Source organism: Sciurus vulgaris, assembly GCF_902686455.1.
Source record: "Sciurus vulgaris genome assembly, chromosome: 3".
Classification (NCBI taxonomy): domain Eukaryota; kingdom Metazoa; phylum Chordata; class Mammalia; order Rodentia; family Sciuridae; genus Sciurus; species Sciurus vulgaris.
The window spans coordinates 13,516,634-13,538,634 of record NC_136463.1 but is presented as its reverse complement, the minus strand read 5'-3'; the positions used below and the strand labels follow the sequence as shown (position 1 = coordinate 13,538,634).

Below are 22,001 nucleotides of genomic sequence, written 5' to 3'. Positions count from 1 at the left end.
ACCCTGTGATACCCAGAGTCCCCTCTCCCCATGTCCCGCTTGGCCTCCCCTGGGTGCGGGTCACACCCCCGTCAGCCAGGAGGGAGCAGGGTCCCACAGTGACAAGGGGGAGGCCACAGAACAGCCACTGAAACCTTGAACTGCATCGCATTTGTGTGACACCTCTTGGCTACCAAGCCTCCAGCGGACACAAGTCTCCACTGAGCCCTTTCCTGGATGGTCTCCATGGGGCCTCTGGGAGCCTGGGGTGCTGTGTCCACAAGAAGCAGCCCTGGTTGGTGACTGGAGATCACAGGCTTTGGCACATTAGCTGGGTCTCTGTGACACAGTGGCTGTGTGTCTTTGGCCACATCACCTCACCTGTGAAACATGTTTCAGTAAACAGCCACCCCTGATCCGCAGGTGGTACATTTTGAAGCCCCTGGATAGTACCGACCTTATCGTTCTCGGTCTTCCTAGACATACAAGCCTGAGATGAAATTTGATGTACAAATTAGGCGCAGGAAGAGATTGACAATTAACAATAAAACAACTCTCGCAATCTGTCTGTCATAAAAGCGACGTATGCATTGTATATTTTCTGGGATGTCCCCTTTCATATTTTTGAACTGCAGTGGCTAAAACCTGAGAGGGTGAAACCAAGGGCACAGCAGGGCCCTCCTGGCACCCAGCTGCAGTGGTGGGTTTTGCACGTGTCAGTGCTTAGCACGGGAGCGCCACTTCATGTGCTTCCCGGGTGACTCTTTGTCTTCGTCACCGTTGTCACCCTCTCCCCCTGTGGAAGTTCATGACTTGTCTGAGGCCACAGAAGAGGCCCCGGGTGCAGAGAGATGCCTGTGGACCCTGTGGCAGAACGGCTCCACTGGTTCTGCCACTGACCAGTGGGGCACCCGGGACAGCTAACCTCGGTGACCACCTGAGAGCATGCTCTTTTGTATAACCCAGGGATAGAAGGGAGACCAACCCGCAGGGGTTGAGGCGTGGCCCCCCAAACACATCCACACCCTAACTAACCACCTCAGACTGCACATGTGATCTTATTTGGAAGAAAGTCCTTTGCAGATGTGATTACGGGTCTCAAGATAACATCATCCTGTGTGGATCTGGTGGTCCCAGGTCCAAAGACAAGTGTCCTTCTAAGAAGCGGGGACATGGGGCTCTTATCCATAGAGGGGACACAGAGAAAGCAGGCAGAGAGTGGAGTGTCATGGCCAAGGAAGGCCGTGAAGCTGGCAGAGGCCAGGAGACAGCCCTCCAGAGCCTGCAGAGGGGGCAGGATCTGACCAGCCCCTCGAGTGTGGATTTCTGAACACCACGTGGTAAGAGCCATTTTTTACTGTTTTAAGCCACATAGCTTGTGATCTTTCCTTGTGGATATCACTCCAGGGGATTATTCGGGAAAACACGAAGGACCCTCGCTAGTGTCTGGGGTGGGAGGGGGTCAGAAGAAGGGAGGAGGGACATGAGGAGGATCCCAGGGCTCAGCCTTCCCCGTGAGCCCACTGGTCTCCCAGCCCAGTAGAATTTGGTGGTGTGGGCTTGGCAGCCCCAGCAGGGGACAGCGAGGCAGGGTATGTGGGCAGATGCCCCTCCTGAGCCAGCTGACAGGCTTGGGGTCTTTCAGCCTCTGAAGGCCCTGTTTGTCTCCTTTTTGTATAGTCACCAGTGTGTGCCCCTGCTGCACAGGCGAGAGATTGTCTGGGGGCACTCAATGAAGCTCTTCTCTCCAGCCCCCTCCTCCCTGTTGCTCTTTGCTTTTTTGAAGCCGCTGCAGGCTGGGGAGGTTTCCTGTGTGCTTCTGAAATGTGCCTCTGAGCTGTGCTGGCCAGAGAATCAGAGCCACCATCCTTTCCCCATGTCCTTGTCCTGCAGACAGGTCAGAGCGGCTGGGGAGCAGGGAGCCCACCCAACAGGAAATGCCAGATCTAGACAGGGGTGCCAGACCCAGGCCCAGATGGAGGAACCCTCGGCTAGGCTAGGAGGGCCCGTGGAAGACTGCGGGGTGTCGTCTCCCTCAGATCCTGGGCGGTGGATGTGCACACCAGCAGGGACACTGCCTGAGCTCAGAGACTGTCAGGAGCCCCGTGACATCGGCATAACCCCGAATGCAAGCCTGGCTTCAGAACAGGCAGCTCAGGGTCAACGTCCCTCTGAATGGTCCAAGGCTGGATGTGGGCAGCATGGCCCTGGGCCCCCCAGGTCTGCACCCAGAAAGCTAAGCAGGCAGCCCACCATGGAATCTTCATCACCTTCTCCCAGACCCCTGCATGCTGGTAGCAGGGGCCAGGGCTCTGCTTCCTGACTGCTGTATCCCTGGAGGTTAACACAGTGCTGGACACACAGCAGACCCACATGACTTTTGTTTAATGAGTGAATAAATGAATTCTCATGAAACCCCCTCATCTGCTGCCAACATCAGCCCCCAGAGACCGCTCGCCTGTACAGGAGACCCACGGTCTGGAGAGAGGCCAGAGGTGGAATACTGGGAACCAGGGGGCTTATCTCAGGAGGTTGCTTTGCTCTGGCCCCAAGCTCATCTGCACTGGGGAGTCAGAGGATGATCAAAAGCACAATCAGAGCCCAGCTTTCAGGGCCAAAGTCCCTGTCTCTGAGGCCACTGAATGGAAACACACACCTCCTTGTCAGGAAGCCAGCCCTGCCCTCCGACCCTGGCTCTGCCAGCAGTTGGAGAACACCAGATGCAAGTCCACCCTCCATGGCCATCACTGGCTTTTTACAGAACCTGGCTCGTCTCTCCATCGTGCACAATTCTTTCCAAGTGAGCTTCAGTTGCTGTGGGCCAGTCTCTCTGGGGCACTCCCAGTCCTTGGGCCCTCTGCAGGACACTGCTGGGGGAATTTGGGGACTCTAGTAGCTGTCAGGCCCCCCAGGCTCTGGCTTCATTTTTCTCCATCCTACACTGTAGAGTCTGAAGGATGTCATTCATACCATATATAGGCAAATGACAATCCTTGAGTTGTGCAGTGTGCAACCTCTACAATTATCCTTGGCAGCCCTATGGGAATTCATCTTTCCACTTTGATATGGGCCTCCAGTAAGCAGAATCAGAGGACAGGCAGGAGGAGGAGGAGGAGAAAATGAGAGAGGAGGAATGTGGGCAGAGCTTTGGCCAAATTTTTTCAGGTCCTGGGCCTGGCTGGAGCAACCTGACATGGCCTCAGCTCCATGGGAACCGCTTGCTGTTCTATTTCACTGGATGACTCAGAATCCAAATCCCTTCTTTTAGGGGAAAAAAAAAAAAAAATCCATAAGCAGGTGCAGAGTGAACTATGTCCCCTCTGAGGACACTGGAATTGATTCTCCATAAACGAAGTGGCCCGAGCCCCAGGGGTGCTGCGGTGAACAGCTCTTCCAGTCTTCGACAACGTGAAAGGGGCTGCTCTTGCACTCCCAGGCTCCTTCCCTGGCTGCAGCTCCTCTTTCTTCCAGGACGAATTCACAGGTCCAGGGATGAGCTCTGGATTTAGAGTGCTGGGCTAGGTTTGTCCCAGGGGTTGAGCATGTATTGTGGCACCGGGCTCCAGTGTGGGCCTTGTGCAGCCACACGACCCAAGTGGGGGCAGGGGCAGGGGGCTGGGAGGCAGGCAGCCCAAGGGCTGAGGTGGGGATCACAGAAAGGACTTAGAACCCACCTCCTCCAGAGCTGCCCCCTCTTCCTCACCTCCCTCAGGCTGCCTGGCGCCCCTGAAGCTCTCGGGTGTGCTGCTTAGGTGGATTTTTCAAGAACAGATTAGGGAGTGTGCAGGGGACGGGTGGGCAGGTCACCACACCCCTCGGGGACTGGGACGCAGCCCCTGGGCGGTGCCTGCTTCTTTAACCTTCTCTGTCCCCGCCTCCCGGCTCTAGCCAATCAGCTTCCCTGTAGCTGGCCACGCCCAGCAGCTCCAGGTTGCTGCCTCCCTCTGCTCAGGCCTCAGTCTCCCCAGGACCTGGGCCCAGGAGCCAAGCACTCCACCGAGAAACCCAGACCGCCACGGCCGCGCTGCACAAAACTCCGTCCTCTGAAGTCCCCATGGAATGGAAGGGGGCGTCCAGTTTCCAGGTGCCTTGCCTGGCGTCCACCTCGCCTCCAACCACCTACCCCCACACCGCGGCCGCGCGTCCACCCGCCACAGGGGAAGCCAAGGATCCTTGACACTCACGAAGGAGGTACTCCGAGCTGTCGTGGTCATAGTCATTGTCCTCAGGGAAGTGATTGATCCGGAAGCAGTGCCCTTTGTAGATCCCTGCAGGGAACGAGAGAACAACACCGTGAGTGTTCTGTGGCTTCGCGTGCCCTTCCTTCACACGGGGTCCCTGCGTGCGCACCCGGTCCGCACAGGCCCTGTGGACGGAGAGAGAGAGAAAAGGGCTGCCTCGGCGATTGCGCAGAGAACCACCCCGTCCTGAGATGGGGCCCTGTTTCAGCCAGCTTTTTCATTGCTGTGACCAAAAGACCCAACAGGAACAGTTAGAGGAGGAAAAGTCTATTTGGTGCCCATGGTTTTAGAGTTCTCAGGCCATAAACAGCAGACTCTTGCTCTGGGCCCAAGATGAGGCAGAACATGGTTGCAGAAGCGCGTGGGGAGGAGGAAAGCAGCTCAGGACAGGATAATCAGGAAGCAGGGGGAGTTCTGCTCATCAGGGACAAAATATAAACCCCGAAGGCGTGCCCCAGTGACCCACCTTCTCCACCTGCCCTCAGGGAGCACCCAGTTAATCCATCCAAGTGGATTAATGCGCTGATTAGGTTACGGTTCTCAGAACCCAGTTGTTTCACCTGATTTTTTGAATCGTCTCACATGTGAGCTTTTGGGTGAGACCTCACATCTAAACCCCAAAGGTGACCATAACCTCTATGGTCCAAGTCTGGACCCCCATGAGAGTGAACGGACTCACCATCTATAACTGCTGGGACCAGAGGTGCAGAGAGGGACTGTCCTGGGCAGACAGCGGGTGGGATCCCGGTACCCAAGGGCACTCTAGAACCACAGCGTGAAAATCGGCAGAAAACCTGTTCCTGGGGAATGGGGTGGTGAGGGCCTTCCAGGCAGAGGAGGCCCAGGTGGGGGGCGGGCCTGTCTGTCTGCTCCTCCTCTCCCTTCCAGTCACACAGCATGCAGCTGCATCTGTTCAGGGTTCAGAGCCAATCCCCTTGCTCAGTGAGGCTGGAGACAGAGAACACGCTGCCTGAGAAACTTGTGGAAGGGCTGAGACCATCTCCTGCCTGGCCTTCTCCTTCCCCACTCTGAGAAGTGGCCTTCACAGGGTTGAAGGCAGGACTCCTGGGTTTAGTAACTGCCAGAGGACAGGCAAGTCCTACCTTCCTGAGTCTTCTGTCCAACTGACCTAGTCCCCTGCTGCCCCGCAGCCTGGAGTGCCCACCACAGAACTGGACACCAGACGAGAGGGGGACACACAGGGTTCCACCGGCCCCTGCCTGTGCCAGCCAAGGCCTTGTTCCCCGGTCAGCCTGCCATGCCTGTGAGTGCCGAGCAAGCGGCGCCTCCTGACGCCTGCGGGCCTGAGCTGGGGCTGTTTCCAACTGGGGCCACTCTTTTTCCACAGCTGCTGCCAAGTGTCCTGCTGACCTCACGGCCAGTTGGGAGTACGGTCTTGGAAGCAGGGTCTGTGGCAGACACACATCTGTCTCTCTGTCCCTAACAAGCTGGGTGCACGCTGTTCTCCCACCTGACACCAATGAGCGGGTCACTAGCTGTCCCCCTCAAGCCTTTCCCCCACCAGGCTCTTTCCACTGTGGCCTCTGAAGAGCTGAAAGTTTCAGGAGCAAGCCTGCTTCCAGAAGGCTCCTGGGCCTCATGGGCCAGGGTTGGCGGAGACAGAGTGAGGGTCTCCACGGTGACGCTCTGAGTGACGGACACTCTGACAGCCTACTCTGCAGGATCTGGCATGAACACAGTTCCCACCTCGGTCTCCTCATCTGGACATAGGGATAACCACACTCCTCTGTCCTCGGGACCTTAGAAAATTACAGGAGATTATATTTCAGAGGCACTTAGGATGATACTTCAGAGTCCCTGGTGATGGATGGCTCAGGGGAAGTCATTGCTGCAGGAGCAGAGGAGGTTCTATCCTCTGCTGTAGTGTACAAGGGCAGAGCCCCTGGGTCTCAGGATGGCCAGGGGAAGGTGGGGTCACGGAGGCCCGAGTGGGCCAGTCCCAGTCACGCTTACTCCTCCTGCCTCTCAAACTGCAGACAGGAAAATGTCCATGGAGACCCAGAACGGGCACTTTCCACAGAAATGGGTGGTGCATTGGTGCAGGGTGGGGCTCTCTGCCTCCCTCCTCCCCACACTTTTTTTTTTTTTTTTTTTTCACTTCATGAGTCTAAACAAAATCACCAAGTCACCCCTTCTTGTTGGAACAAGTAAATAAGAGGCTGAAAAAGAAGTAGATGATCTCTCCGTGCAGGTTTGTTCTCCAGCAGCAAACCTGTTGGGTTTGCTGAGTATCTTCCCACGGCTTGCTTTGTGTGCACACCCACATACGTACACACATGTGGTTCCTCCCCCTTTTGGGGAGGGTGCTGGGGGTTGAACCCAAAGCCTTGCCCACGCTAAGCGCACAATCCGCCACGGAGCTACACTTAGGATTGACCCAGGCGTGTTTAACCACTGAGCCACATCCCCACCCCTTTTTATTGTTTATTCTGAGACAGGGTCTTGCTAAGTTGCTTAGGGCCTCACTAAGTTGCTAAGGCTGACCTCAAACGTGTAGTCCTCCTGTCTCAGCCTCCCAAGTCACTGGGATTACAGGCATAGGTCCCTGAGCCAGGCCGCAGGCCCTATATTAACAAAATATTAAATCCTATTTTTCAATCATGGTAGATTGACATGCAGTTTCTAAAGAAATAATTTGGAAATATCCAGTACCCTTGACTCAGTTTCCCCCAATGATAATGTGTTACAAAACTGTAATACAATGTCACATCCCGGACAGTGGCACTGTCAAGATGCTGGAGGGGTCCATTCCCACAAAAGCCCCTCCTGCTGCCCATTCCTGGCCACGCCCACCTCCTCCTGCCACAGCCCCTCCTCCACCCAAGGCAGCGTCACTATCTTCTCCATTTGGACATTTTGTCATTTTGAGAACGTTCTACCAAGGGAATCATACAGCGCATCACCTTCGGGGACGGGTGGTTTTCACTTGGACTCTCTCGGGATTTGTCTGGGCTGTTGTGTCAGCAGTGTGTCCCTCTGACTGCCACGCACAGCCTATGAGTGGATGCACCGTGGCTGAATCCTGCACCCGCTGAAGGAAACCTGCTAATTCCAGCTATTAATAACAATGGGCTGTGAACACCCAGGGACAGGTTTCTGCGGGAATGGAAATCTTCATCTCTGGGATAAATGCCCAAGGGGACAATTGCTGGATCATATGACAAAGACGTGTTCAGTTTTATGAGAGACGGCCGAACGGGTTTCTAGAATGGCCGCAGTCCTCTATTTTTAAAATGCAATCATGCCATACACTTGAATCTGCTTTTTTTTTTTTTTTTTTTCATTTTATGATAATTACGAATATTGCTCCAGTTTAAAATTTGAGTTTCTAGAAAACTTTTTATTTTCTGATTAAACAAATAATATTGACTCCAAAGTGGCTAAAAATCCTAAAAGGAAACAGCACAGGAATCGGAGCATACACCTTTCTCCAACACAGAATGCTAAAGAAAAATGCGCCAGGGCAGAAATCAGGATAGCAGATATTTATGTATTCAACTGGAAAACCAAACTCAGTTCAGGGAAGCTTGGCTCGCAGGCAGAAACACTTGCTCCCTACATTCCTTCAATATATTTTGCTGTTTTCACTCCACATTTAGGGTGTTATTTTATGTTTGATAGAAATTGTAAATAGAAATCACACAGTTCAACCCAACATATTACCTTTTTCTTTTCTTTCTTTTTTTTCAGGGCTGGGATGGAACACAGAACCTTGAGCATACTGGGTAGCTCCTTAGCTCTCAGCTACACCTCAGCGCTATTAACTCATTTCTAAATACATACTTTTTAGTGGCTGCATAACTATCCATAGTTATGAAAGCATCAATTCAACTATGCCATAAAAATGGTCATTTCCATTTTTGGGGGGCTCTGTCCACACACCATGCATCCTTCGGTGTGGAATTGTACTCAGAGGGAGACTGAAAGCATGTACTCTGCTCATCCGCTAACCTACTTCCTTCCTTCCTTTACTTCTCCCTTCTTCCTTACACAGATCTCTCTTCAGCACAGATGAAAGAAATCATCTTTGGGGGTTGAACAGTGTCCTCCCAGAAGATATGCAATATCTGGGAAGGGCCTGTGTTAGTCAGTTTTCCGTAACTGTGACATAATACCTGACACAAACCAATTGTAAGGAGGAAAGGTTTATTTTGGCTCACAGTTTCAGAGGCTTCAGTCTATGGTCCATCAGTCCTGTTGCTAGGGACCCATCCTTTAATACATGTGCCTTTGAGGGACGTTCCAGATCTAAACTATTTGGAAAAAGTTCTTACAGATGTATCCAGGGTAAGGTGAAATTCACACTGGATTAGGGAGGCCCTCCCCAATGAATAGGCAGGAAGCCAGACCCCAGCACCATCAACCTTACCCATCCTAGTCTGAAGAAGGGCAAGGCTGTGAAACGGGAGTTGTCTTTGGCCTCAAGGACACAGAGAGATTCCTCCCTGCCCCTGCAGCCAAGGATTTGAGATATTTTCCCTGAATGTCCTCTTAGATCAAATGTCTTCAGCTATTTCTTTTTCTGATGATCCCCAAAGCCTTCTTCACCCTCCGTGTCTCTTGGGAATCTCAGTGCCCTGAAGCACACAGCACCTATCACCAATCCCAATACTCAGGCTGGATCTGAACAGCCCAGAGTGCAGCTGGCAGCCCCCTCCTCTTCTCTGAACCTCATGCTTCTGTTAATGGGACCTAGCATTACCACTGTCTCAGTTTCCTCTGAGCTTTTCACAAGTCATACCTCCCCAAACCTATTTTTTCAGAGTATGGTGTTTCGCCCTAACTTCACATTTATCCCTGCAGAATTTAGTTTTGTTAGCACTGGCCTGGGACATTGATAGGGAGAAAATTAATGACTGATGCAAGCAGGAGAGAGCCATTTCCAGTTGCATTCCCCAAAGTTCTCTCTTAGGAACGGGCTGCTGGCTGAGTTACCTATTCGTACTTAGGGTGGTTCATTTTGAGACCCCAGACTAGCCCCACCGCGAGCAAATGGAGATGCCCGGAGGTGGCTGGCTTGTGTTCCCAGAGATAGTGGCCCTGTGGGAGAAGACTTTGTTAGTCTGGTGGCCCCAGACAGGTTGTTACGTCCTCAGCTACAAAGCCCAAGTGAGCGTCGCGTGCAGAAGAGGTACAGAGGGTATGCCAGGTGCACGTGTCCTTCCTCCTGCGTCCACAGTGAGCCACTTCCATGAAGGGCCTGGGGAGGTCTGGAAGGAGATTTCCCCGACTGTGTCCAGTGTTTTCTTTCTGGGTGATGCTTGAGAAGTGAACTCCACTCCTCTTTACATTCTTCTGTGCTTTTTGAATTCTCCACAGTCTCTTGCAAAGGAACCAGTAGGGCTCATTCAGAGAAAGTCAAAAGAAGCTGGAATCTTTAGTTCTAAGTGAAAATGCGTGGGTGGGTCTGAGATGGCCACAGCTGCCCTGAGCCGCGGCAGCTGGTGGGCAGTGGTGGCAGGATGGTGTGTGGGCTGCCATCAGCCTCTGGGTGAGACTCCTTGTCCCCTCTTCCTCCATGACTTCTGCGAAGGTCATGGGATTATGTCCCCATATCCAGTCCAGGTGACCAACCCCAGGGACTCGAGACACTTTCATTACTAAGACCAGGGTGTTATCACCCCAAGAACCATTTCCGGATCCTGGAATCTGCTGTAACCTCCATAACAAGAACCTCCAAAGCCTGTCATGACTAAGGGGATCCTGGAGAAAGAGCGCCAGCTGCAGATGACAGGAATGGCGATCATTTGTGTGACCTTTGTCACCTGCAAGGCGTTTCCAGAAGCATTCCCTCACCTGACGGCCACAAGCACCCACAGCAGGGGACACGTCACCTGTGTCCTTGGCCGCCTATCCAGCTGCTCACCGCCGCAGCAGCCAGCTCCGTGCAGGCGACGTCACCTGTGCCGACCGCGATTCAGCTGCACCAATTATTTTTTGCTTTTTGCTCCTGGCACTGGGTAGGCTGCCCCAGGCGGAGCCGCTGCAGGTTCCTGCACTTGGAAGGTGGAGGGATTAAGACCCACCCCACGACCTTGAGCAGCGAGTGGAGGGCACGTGACGGGAGCCAGTGGATCCATGTTCTCAAACTCCGTCCCTTGGGTGGACAGTTCTGAGGTCCACCCTGCGTTGCTTCGGGGAGGGGTTGGTGTGTCCCAGCAGGAACAGGTGACAGTCAGCTCAGGACACTCCTGCCAGCATGCCCCCCACGCCTGGTCCCTGGGACAGCTACCTGAGATACACCACCTGCGTGCACACCCAGGGCTCCGGCTAAGATGAAAGCCGACGTGCTGAGGCAGATCTGACACGCCAGCCCCCTTCATCTCCATGGTAATTTTCCTTTGAAGATGGAGGAAGGAGGCTTAGAGATGGGAGCAGACCTGCTTCCCCAGGCCTCACCGCAGAGGCCCAGCTCAGAGCCATCAGCATCTACCCTGTGTGGACGACAGTCTTCTTAGTCCCACTCGCTGAGGAGCAGAGGGAGGCCCAGGGCCTGCCTGCTGTGAGCCTGGCACAGTGGCAGCCCCTGCATGCAGCTCTTGACTCCTGCCCTCTGCTGCCTCTCCAAGCAGAAGGGGCTCCGCAGGCAGCGTGGGCTGGCCGTCTCGTTCCCCAGGACAGACCAGGGACTGAAACCAGACAGCAGACCAGGGTGCCGGGTAAGCTTCCCGGAACTGGCCAGCTGAGACTCGAGAAGATAAAATAAACAGCTAATCTGCATCATTTCAGGTGTGACATGAACTGGGTGGCAGGGGAGGGGTCTGAGGGTTTTCCATTGTGGACTCTTGTCCTAAAACTGAGGCCGATTGGAACTGAGGTGGAGGTGCGCTGTGGGGCCCCGTCTGGGGACAGAACCCCTCCAGGGGCTGCTCAGACTACCATCTCCATCATCCCAGCCAACCTGAGAAGAATGACAAAGAGCCCCAGACATTACCACAAAGAAGTGAGCCAATGGAGATTCTAATTGCTCAAATTTAATCAGCACACAGTGCATGTGTTTCAAAACATCACACCATGTCCCAGAAATATATGCTATTGCATGTCAATTAAAAATGAAGAAAAAATTGTGGCTCAGTGGTAAAGTGCTTGCCTAGCATGTGTGAGGCCCTGAGTTCAACACCCAGCGTCACACACACACAAAAAAAGAGTTAAAAAAAATTAATATAAAAAACAAAACAGAACCCCAATGTGGCCTGGTGGCCAGGAAGGGGCAGGGCACAGACTGAGACTGTCCAGATCTGAGAACAAGGTGAGGGCAAGAATCATACTGGGTGAGCATCCCGCTGGCTTCCTGGAACCCCCTGACGCCCTGTAAAATATATTTCTGAATAGCTTTTGGTTTGGATTTTATGATAATTTAAAGTGTCTGTCTTCTAACTGTCCACACAGTTTTTATGGCTGGATACTGTGCAATGGGGTCAAGTCCAGTGACTTGAGGGCCACATGGAGCAAGTCCTTCTCCACAGGGGGATGCTGCTCCTCCCTGTGCTCAGCTGCTCATCCACCCACCAGCCTGGCCTCTACCTCATCCCACCCTGTTCCCATTCCCCAGGGCACAGCCAGCAAGACCCGAGGCCACGTACTTCCAGAAAGATACAGACCGACCCCAAAGTGACCTAGGCCAGGGCAGAAGTGAGTTGGCCAAAATCATGCTGGCAATGACCTGGGACTTCACTGAAAATGTGGAGGCCTGCGAAGGTGGCAGATGGGTGGGGAGCTGGAGCGGAAGTGCCCCCTATGTGAGAGCAGCAGCAAGCACTTACTAAGCACCCACTGTGTGCCAGGCATGATTATAAGCCCTTGGCATCTATGAACTGGATCTTCATACTAACCCCTGGTGGACAGGAGTACTAATGCGCTTAGTGCCGAGTGCACTAGCCAGGATTCCACCCCAGCCCACATGGCCTCGGAGTCTGTGTCCTTGTAACACACACACACACACACACACACACAGGAGGTGAAAGGATGCAGTGTGTTCTCAGAGTTGCAGGAGGCCTGGCTGGAGTGTGATGGGCAAGCATGGGTGTCCAACACCATACCATGAGACTTTTGGACTGATGCTTCAGGATGGAGGAATCCCGTGCCAGAAGGTGGTGTTCAAGCAGGAGGGGCTGCGATGTGGGACCCCCTCCAGTCAGCATGTGTCCAGAGGAGGTGGAGGGTGCTAATGAAGGAGACGGGGTGCAGGGCACACGTCATAAGCCACAGGTGGTCTGGCATGGCTGGAGAGAAGCAACAGGGGAATAGAGCAGAAGGTGCTAGGATGGGGTGGGGTGGGCACGACAGGCTTGGGGGACCGGACTCGGGCCTATGGTCTCCACTGCAGGCTGTGCTATGGTCTGAGAGGCTGTCTTCCCCAAACCCCTCTGCTGAAATCCTAACCCCCACGGAGATGACATCGGGAGACGCTGGTCTTTGGAGAATGATAAATTGCAAGGACAGGACCCTTGGGAGTGGAATTAGTGTCTTCCTAGTAGAGATCCCCGAGACTTCCTTGGCTCCCTCACTGTGTGAGGACACAGTGAGAAGGTGCCCCAGCAAGACCACAGGAGGCACAGGCAGGCCTCACCTGCTCCTAGGCCTTCACAGCAGAGGAGACGGAGACTGGGTGTTTAAACGTCAGAAACACACTGCCTCTCCATCCAGGAGTTCAAAGTGTCCAGTTCCTCCTGCAGGAGAATCTGCCTATATTCCCCCGCCTCTAGATTCCTAGCAGCCTCTCCCAGCTCCCGGTGGCTGCTGTCGCCTTCAGCCTTCCTTGGATTACAGATGCGCCCCCACGATCTCTGCTTTCCCCGTGCTTAGGCTTTCTCTGTGTGTATCTCTACCCCAACTCCCCATTTCTAAGGTCACCTGTTGCTCACGCTAGACGGGGGCCACGTTGCTGCCTTATTTTAACTCGATAACCTCTGTAAAGACCCTGTTTCCAAATAAGGCCACATTCTGGAGTAGTGGAATGAGGACTTGAGCATAAGATTTTTGGGGGTGTGAGGAGCACCCTTTAACCCCTAGTGCAGGGTCAGGAGCTGAGTCAGGCATGCAGGAGAACCCAGGGCTCCACGCATCTCCCACCCCCTGGGCTCTGCCCTGCCTGCCTCCTGCTCCCCATAAGCCCCCCGTGGAGGTCCTCCTGGGAACCCCTCCACTGCACACCCATTTCCAAAGAACCCTCCTAATGACTGTGATTTCCCAATTGGCACACCCGGGTCTCCTGTGGGCTGGCCTCTCTCCAGCTGCAGCGAGGCGGGCTGTAGGGAGACCTCTCCACGGGCTCCAAAGGAACTCCAGGCTTGGAGAGGCAGCATGGGCTGGCCACACCCTTCGGGAGAGCCCTGGCCTGGGGGCTGATTAGCGACTCTGCGAGACCCTGTGGTGCCACCATGGCCTTTGGTTCCTTCATCCAACTTATGTTTATTGAGCCCCTAGTTTGGGTGCAGGGGCCTCAGAGGTGTAGCGGAGTAAATACTCACAAGACTCCTCTCCTCTTTTCATTGGGCACAGGGCTACGAGGTATGTCCATGTCCCCATAGTTAGATGTGGCCCTGTGCTGTGTGACCCAATTGTGCAATGAGATATGAGCTGAAGTGGCATGTGCCATTTCTGGGACAGGCTCTGGAGCAGGGAGTGTAGCCCTCTGTCTCCACTCCCTCCCCCACCAGCTCCAGGGAAGGATGGTGGAGCCACAAGATGGAAGGGGCCTGGGTCCCTGAGTCCCACTGTGGAGCAAAGCTGTCCACTAAGAGGACCACCTGCTTTTGACTATTACTGTGACAGGAAATTGGCCATTATGCTAAGGCATTCCACATTCTTCCATGTTTCTGTCACAGCACCAGCATGTCCTTGCCGCAGCCAAATGCTTTGGATCCAGAGCCCGGAAATCTCTGGACAAATGGTGGCTCTGGTCCTGTGGAAATTCTCACACATGCTCTTTCTTCTTCGACAGCCTCAGCTTAGTGTCCTTGGGGGGCCCGCCTTGCTGTCCTGCTGTGATCTTGGGGGTTCCTTTCTTCATAGGTGTGGTTCATCCATTCACCTATGCTCATGCACTGACACCAGGCCCTGTGGGGGTCCTGCCTGGGGGGACGTGAACCCCAGATGGGGAGGCAAGTGGACATCTGACCTGAGACCAAAGGAGCCATGAGGGAGGGAGCAGGTTTGTGGGGTTCCAAAGCAGAAGCAGTAAGTGCTGGTGCCTGGGAGAGCTGCGAGGGCCACAGAGTGAGCAGTATTGGACAGGTGGCCGCTAGGCAGAGAGGCCTGGAGGCTCCTGGGAGAGAGCAGGCAGGAAAAGTTCGGGGAAAGGAGGTGGCTGCAGTCAGGGGGGGCGGCCTGGGTTTCCCTGAGAGGATTGGATGAAAGCCATCTGCTCCCAGGTGCTACTGTGAGCAAGAGGTGACCTGGTGAGACTGGTGGCCAGGGACTGACTGGTCCCAGCAGAGACCAGCCACCAGTCAGGTGAGACCAGTCAGGTGACTGGTCACCTCCACCGTGACTGTGCAGGGGGCTGTAGTTCTTGGAGGTGCTGGATGTCCCTGATGCTCTTCCCAGCCTGTCTGGGTGTCATTTGGCCCTTTAGGGTTTGAGAGTCCTACCCCAGTCCCCTTGGGTGTCTTCCTTAGGCCGGGAGGAGCCCAGCTGCTCGGGAGACGGCGGCTCTGCCCGCCCACGACTAACAAGCCCTCTCTTCATGGCTCTCCTCACATTGGAGCCCCTTGTAAGGAGGGACACATTCAACCCTGGCTCCCAGTTGGCAGCTTCCTGCAGCTGCCAGAGGGCCCAGGGCAGCCTCAGCGCCCACTGCTGCCAGGAGAGAGGGGTGGGGAGGGGACGGTTCGGGTTCCTTGGACTGTCAGCCACAGAGAGCCGTCTTGAGGCGCTTTAGATCTTAAATGGCACCATTTCAGATGCAACAGAAAAGAGGCCCTACAGCAACTTGGGCCCAGGAAGAAGGCACTTCCCACGGCTTGGATGTGGTTTGTCCCCCACAGGATCACGTGCTGGTCTCCAGGATGGTGGGTGATGTTAAGAGGTGGGGGGCCCTTTAAGAGGCCAGGCCTAGTGGGCGGTCCTTGGGCGACTGGGGGCGTGCCCTCCATTGAGATGAACAGTTTTCCTGGAACCCTTGCAACCCTTTGGCTTCCTGTCCTACCATGTTCTTTCTCCCTCATGCATCTGCTTCTGTCATGATGCCAACCATGACCATGTGATGTGGTCAACGGGGTCCTAGATTTGGCACTATGCTCTTCAAATTTTGACCCTCCAAAACTGTGAGCTAAGTAAGCCTCTCTTCTTTATAAAGTAACCCAGCCTCAGATACCTTGTTATAATAGTGGAAACTGATTAATAAAGCACCTGTTTCAATGGGGCTAGACTGTAGTGAAGTCAGCTAGGAGTCAAGGTCTTTCTGGAAGCCATTGTGGTTTCAGCCCCTTCCCTCAGGAAGTGGGGTTCTTGGAAAGAATTAATTTCTGCCTCCAAATTCTGTCTCTACAAACTTGGAAGCTGGGGACCAGATTTAGTTTGGTAAATTGAGGTATCTCTCTAGGTCCTAGACTCCAAAGCTCTTATGCTGTAGACAGCTAGGCAGTGATTCAGAGGAGAAGCGGGCAGGGGAAAGGCGGGCCTTCTGCAGACACTAAGTCCATTCCGAGGCTCTGCAATTCCTCTGGAGTGTGCCCCGCGGGGACCCCCTTTGCCTGAAAATGAGTCCCTCACCCAGAACTACCCACCCCCCAGCAGTATTCCACGGCCTTGCCCCCTAGCCACAGAGGGGCTCACCTCTGGCCTAGACTGCACCAATTAGATTGCTCCCTTAGGAATTTGGACTTTGGATCAGAGACAGAGTAGACCCAGGGGTCAAGGGATATTAGGTAGGTCACAAAAGGGATATTCTCAAGTAGCCCAGGAGGTCAGCTCTGGAGATGTGGCTCTTCCCTTCCCCAGTCTTGGATCTTAAACTTTTCCCATCCTTTGGAACCCTGCCACATCCTTTCAATGAAGTCCTCTTTGGAGACAGATCCAGAATTTAGTTTCTGAGCTTGTAACCCAGAGACCTCTAACCTTCAACCAGCAGCACCTTCATGGCCGGAGGAAGGAGATTCCAACCCAGCTGTGTGTCAGAAGCCCAGGCCCTGCCTGCTCCCCAGGGCAGGGGGATGACAGCATGTTCCCAAGGGACCCCAGAACTCAGGGGACAGGAAGGACGCAACACCAGGGGACAGGAATGTGACCTGTCTTCCAGTCACCTGAGGGACTTGGAGAACAGTCTCTGGGCCAGCCAGCTGCACCTCTGCGTCTTCATCTCTAAAGTGGGGATACCTATGAACCTCAGACGGTTGCCATAGGAAGCAGAAATGGTTTCTCTTCTATCCTGATTTAAAAAAGCCTTTCTGCCGGTCAGCGACGCAAGCCCTTGGCAGTTCCCTCCTGCCTCAAGCTGCCTTTTCAGGAACTGCCCACCTGTCATGGGGACCCTGGAGATGGCTCCCAGGCCCAAACCCCAGCTCACGCACCCTGGCCCCTCATGTTGCTCAAGACCCCAGGGCGCTGGCCTCACACCTCCTCCAATGCTTTGTCCAGAGCAGCCAGGATTTCCCAGGCTTCCTGCCGAGATTCCTAATTGCACCGAGCCGGGGAGATTTCCCCAACCAATTTCTGTGTCCTCCCCCAGCGCAGGGCAGTGGGTGTTCCCGTCGTCTCTGATTTCTCTACTCGTCTGCTGGATAGCTGCTGCTTGGATGAAACCTCACTACCGAGGTTTTGTGTGTTTTTTTCCCCTACCTTTTTTTTTTTTTTTTTTTTTTAATGAGGAACAAAAACGGAGCTCTAAGGGGCCAAACGGCTCTCCACAGATTCCAGGCTTTTCCGTCGGTTTGCCTCTGCAGATCTCTGGAAAGTTACGCTCCAATAACCTGAGAGTTTTAATTGAAGGGCTGGGTGGGGGAGGGAGAATCATAAACTTCTGGAAGGGACCCCAGGGACCATCCTCTTCATCCTGTTCACTCCACACACTGAGAACCTGAGGCCTGGAGAGGTGAGGAGCTATTTCCATGGTGACGGGCCACTGGCCGCAGAGCCAAGCCTGGAATGCTGGTCTCTGGGCTCTCAGTTTAGTGCTCCCTGATCTAGTGCAGGGGTTCTCAACCAGGGGGGATGTCACCTCCAGCTGCTTCTGGCAACTAGTGGGCAGAGGCCAGAGATGCTGCTCAACAGCCTATAATGCCCAGCAGGACTGCCCCACCACACTCCCCAGCAAAGAACAGCCTGCAGAGAGCTGAGTCCTTCTTTCCAAGTCCAGGGCAGACATTACTAATCCATCACAGCGCTCTTCTCCCCGATCAGCCCAAAGCCTTCTCAACACAGCACTCCACCCAGGGACTAGTCCAGAGGATACCTCCTGCTCCTCCCATGGCTGGGCATAAAGGTGGAAGGCTCAGAGATTATTCTGTCAGGGTTGGAGTCTTGGCTCTGTTGTTGCCTACTAGCTGTGAGATTTGGGGTCCTACTTAACCACGCTGTGCCTCATTTACCACCCCCATCTGTGAAATGGAGTTCAAAAATGGGGTAATCAGAGGGCTGTTTGGGGGAAAACAAGGAAGCCTTCAGAGGTCACTGTGCCTGGTGGTCAGTACATCACACTTGTTGGCTGCTATAACAATCAGCCTGCTCTGCCAAAGAAGCAGTTGGTACCCCTATCAGAAAGCAGGAGGCCAGGATTATCCTCCCACGGGGACTCACATGACTTCTCCTTGTCCTCATGTGCCCATGATATTGTGACTTTCAAAATGAGCAAAGTTTCCCTGACTCTTAGAAGGACCAGCAAAGTGACCCTGTTTTCCCCTCAGTCCCATTACTAATGGATAATAAAAGCTGGCTTCAGTTGAGCACTAAACTCCCTGCAAAGCCCTGTGCTAAGCTCTTTCCATTTTCTCACTTAAGCCTCAAAAATTACTTATGAAGCAGAAGCTCCTATAAACCCCTCAAACAGATGAGGAAGCCAAGGCTCAAAGAAGACAAATAACTTGCCCAAGGTAGCAGAGCCCCAAGAAGATAAGCCATGATTCTCTAGAACTGAGCTCTCGCCCCTGTGCTGCCTTGCCACCCTGTTCCATTGGAGAGTTGGAAAAGAGAGTGTGATAGTCAGCTTTCTGTTACTGTGACAAAATACCTGAGACAAACAACCTAAAAGGAGGAAAGGTTTATTTTGGCTCATGGTTTCAGAGCTTTCAGTCCATGAGTGGCTCACTTACTTTTGGGCCTACGGTGAGGCAGATCATGTCAGGGAGAGCATATGGTACAGAAGACTGCTCACCTCCTAGAGGCAGGGGAGGGAGGGAGAGAGAGAGAGAGAGAGACAGACAGAGAGAGAGAGAGAGAGAGAGAGAGAGAGAGAGAGAGAGAGAGAGAACACATGGGAGTGAGCCCGCAGGGAAAGGCCAGGGAAAAAATACACCCATCAAGGGTCCATCCTCCTTCCTTTAACCTACTTCCTTTAACTAGACCCCACCTCCTGATGCTCCCACCACCTTCCAAGAGCCCATGAAGTTATAATGACTCAATCCATTGATGAGGCCAGAGACCAGTCACGTCCAAAAGGCTCCATCTCTGAATACCACTGCAGTGGGGACCAAGTCTGCAACAAATGAGCTTTTGATGAACATCTCAGAGCCACATGATAAGAGAGAGGACAGAGGGGAGGCAGAGAGGGTCAGTGTCTGGGAGAGCACATGCCTGCCAGGTCACGGGCACTTTCTGGCAGCTGGGCAGGGCTGAGAGAGCACACATTTGCTCCCTGAGTTCCCCAGGGGCTGGGGGCAGCCCTTCTGGTGCATCCAGATACCAAAGCCAGACCCAGTTATCAAGATCGCTGCACCTGAGGACCAGAGTGCCAGGTGATGATTCCCTATCACCTGCCAGAACCCTGGTGCTTCTGGGTCCTGTGGTGAGGAGCCACCAGACCCTAGGCTTGGACAAAGACTCGGTGCGCCTGGGCTGCTCAGTCACACCTGATGTCTACATCCTTTGTCCCAGACACCATGCACCTGATGTCCGGCCTGTGCCCAGTCCCCTGAAGGCTTTCCAGGAAGTGGCACTATTTTTGGACCTCATTCATTCTCTGCGGAGCCAGAGAGAAACATCCATTTCACCTCGCCCACGAGGGCCCTTGGAGTACAGAAGAGCAGCAGCCTGTCAGTCGCCCAGTCCAACCCTGATTTAGTCAGCACCTGTACATCCAGAGCCTCCCACGTGCCAGGCGCCAGGCTGGGCACTGGGCCAGTGGCTGGGCACCAGGGACTGGGCAGCCTGTCAGCAGGTCAGGGAGACCACCCGGGGGGATCAAGGGTCAATGTTCGAGCTGAGCCTGAAGGAGGGGGCTCATTGAGGGGAAGATGGACGGATGATCCAGACACAGCACACAGCACCCTGGAGGCTGAGAGGCAAGAGGCTGGCACCTCTGAGAAGGTCCGAGGAGGAGGAGACGGGCTGGCAGGGTGTGGAGGCCTGGGAGCCACACGAAGCTGTGGACGGTACTAGATCAGTAATGTGACAGGAGCAGATTTACCTTCTGTCCTCCAGGGTGGGGGACAGAGTAGAAATAGGAAGACCAGTCAGGATCTAAGTTCTAGGACAAGGGATTCACTCAAGGTCACCTGCTGACTTGGTGCAGAGAGAGGATTCCCCAAGGCTAATGTGTCCCTCCAACACTGTCCATCTTCAGACTAACCACCCATTGCCCCGTGGAAAGCAGTCCTGGCTTGGGGACACTAGTGACTTCCCAGAGTGGCCTTCCCTGGACCGCTCATCACTTCCTCCTGGCTGTGTCCATGGTCAAGACCTGGGAGCCTCAGCCAGTAGTCCTCCCATGTCCCTCCCACCCCAGGATACCTGCTGATGGATTCCAGAACAGGTGCCCTGTACCCTGGGTCCTTCTAGGGGACTCTAGTCCCTAGGCCCGGTGCCCTCGGTCTGGGTTTCCTCCAGGAGGTCCAGAGCTAAGGTCTGGGGCTTTGGCTGCTTGAAAAAGAAAAAAGTAAATGAAATGTAAAAGCCAGTTCCTTCCCTCCACTGGCGAGCCCAGTGAGCAGGCATGCTCTGGTGGGCCGGGAGGCAGGGGGGCTCGCTGGCTGGGAGCCAGACGGCGGAGCAACCCCTGGGAACAGAGCGGAACGACTGTCATTGTGAGTTAAACGGTCCGTTTATGGGGCGGATAAAAGTTAATGAGAAGCTGTACTCCAGCTCCCCACCATTAGGCGAGAGAAATGCTGGCAAACAAACGACACAAAGAGAGAAAAAGACGAGGTTCTGGTGGCGGAGGTGGGGCCAGCCAGGAAGCAGGGCTGTGTCCGGCAGGTGAGCGGGACGCTGGGCAGCCACACTGGTCAGCTGACTAAGGAGGTGATGGAGGTCTAAGCATCACTGATTTCTCCAGGTGCCTTCTTAATCTATTACCCACTGTCCCCTTCCCAGAGGCATTTGGGGAGGGAGGCATTGGCTCTCTTGCTAATTTGTTTAAATAAAGCCCTACTCCTGGGAGGACGCCCAGCATGAACTTGGAGCCTTATGAATCTTTTTTTTTTTTTTTTTTTTTTGCTACTGGGAATTGAACCCAGAAGCACATAACCACTGAGCCACATCCCTAGCCCTTTTTATTTTTTACTTTGAGACAGGGTCTTGTTAAGTTGCTTAGGGTCATGGAAGGTTCTAGAAGGTCCCTGGACCATCTCAGGAGTGCTTCCCCTTCATCAGGCCATCCACATGTCTCCTGGGAAATGTGCCCGGAAGGACTCTGGGGGGAAGGCAGAGGTAGGGTGAGGGGGAAGGATGTCTGGGGACCCAGCAAGGGGCAGAATGTGGCATTGGATGGGCAGCCCAGGGGCATACCCACAGCCCTAGACCAAGGGAGGCTTATCTGCACACACCTACTGAAAAGGAGCTGCTTGCCCAGTTTGGGGTACCCACATGCCGCTGGATGACCCCTGAAGAAAGTGGAACTGCCTTCGGGTCAGCACTTTCCACCAGCAGGTTTGATCTGAGGTTCAGGAGGTTCTGCAAGACATCTGAGCCCTCACCATGAAGACCTCTGCCTCAGCTCCTTCGGGTTCAAATCTGTGTCATGGCTGGATTCTCCCCCGTGCCTGGTGCATGTTGAAGGGATGGATTCTCCAGTTACTCTGATCTGATCACTGCACATTATGTTCATGTATGAAAACATCACATTGGAGCCCACATACACACACTGATTAGATGTCAATAAAAAAGCAGAACAGCTCTGATGTTTCCTGCCATTTCAAGGGAAACCACCCAATACCCTAGAGCTTTTCAGTTCTTCTCACATGTACCTACTTCCCCGGCTCCCGAGGCCTTGGTCGCTACAGGCTCCTAAGCTCTTCCTCACTGGTCCTCAGTCTTTCACGGTCTCCCCCTCAGGGGCAGCCAACACACCTCCTCTGCCCTCCCTTCCCAGCCTTGTGCTCCTGCTGGTGACCTCTGCATCCTCCTGGTTGTGACCACTCTCTTTGAACTGACTCCCTGGTCCATGGATTCCTCCCAGTTGCCCAGGGGACATCTCCACCTGGATATTCAACAGGGATGCCAGACTAAGCCACCATCCTGCCCCCCTGACAACCCTCTCTAATTGTCTTGCTGACCCTTCAAGGGGTCCTCCCTGGAGGGTTCCCTGACTGTCCCTCTTCCTCACCCTCTTGGAGAGTTCATGTATCAGCCAATCTTGCAGCCTTATGTCCTCACGATGCCTCTTAT

General features: G+C 54.0%; 1 protein-coding gene across 1 annotated transcript in view; it reads right to left on the bottom strand.

The window, feature by feature from the left end:
* Positions 1–22,001, bottom strand: part of CACNG4 (calcium voltage-gated channel auxiliary subunit gamma 4) — a 55,883-nt gene that overhangs the window by 4,024 nt on the left and 29,858 nt on the right. The window contains exon 2 of the mRNA XM_079131609.1: positions 4,164–4,247. Coding sequence (XP_078987735.1) covers positions 4,164–4,247 — 84 coding nt within the window. The remainder of the gene's footprint in view (positions 1–4,163; positions 4,248–22,001) is intronic.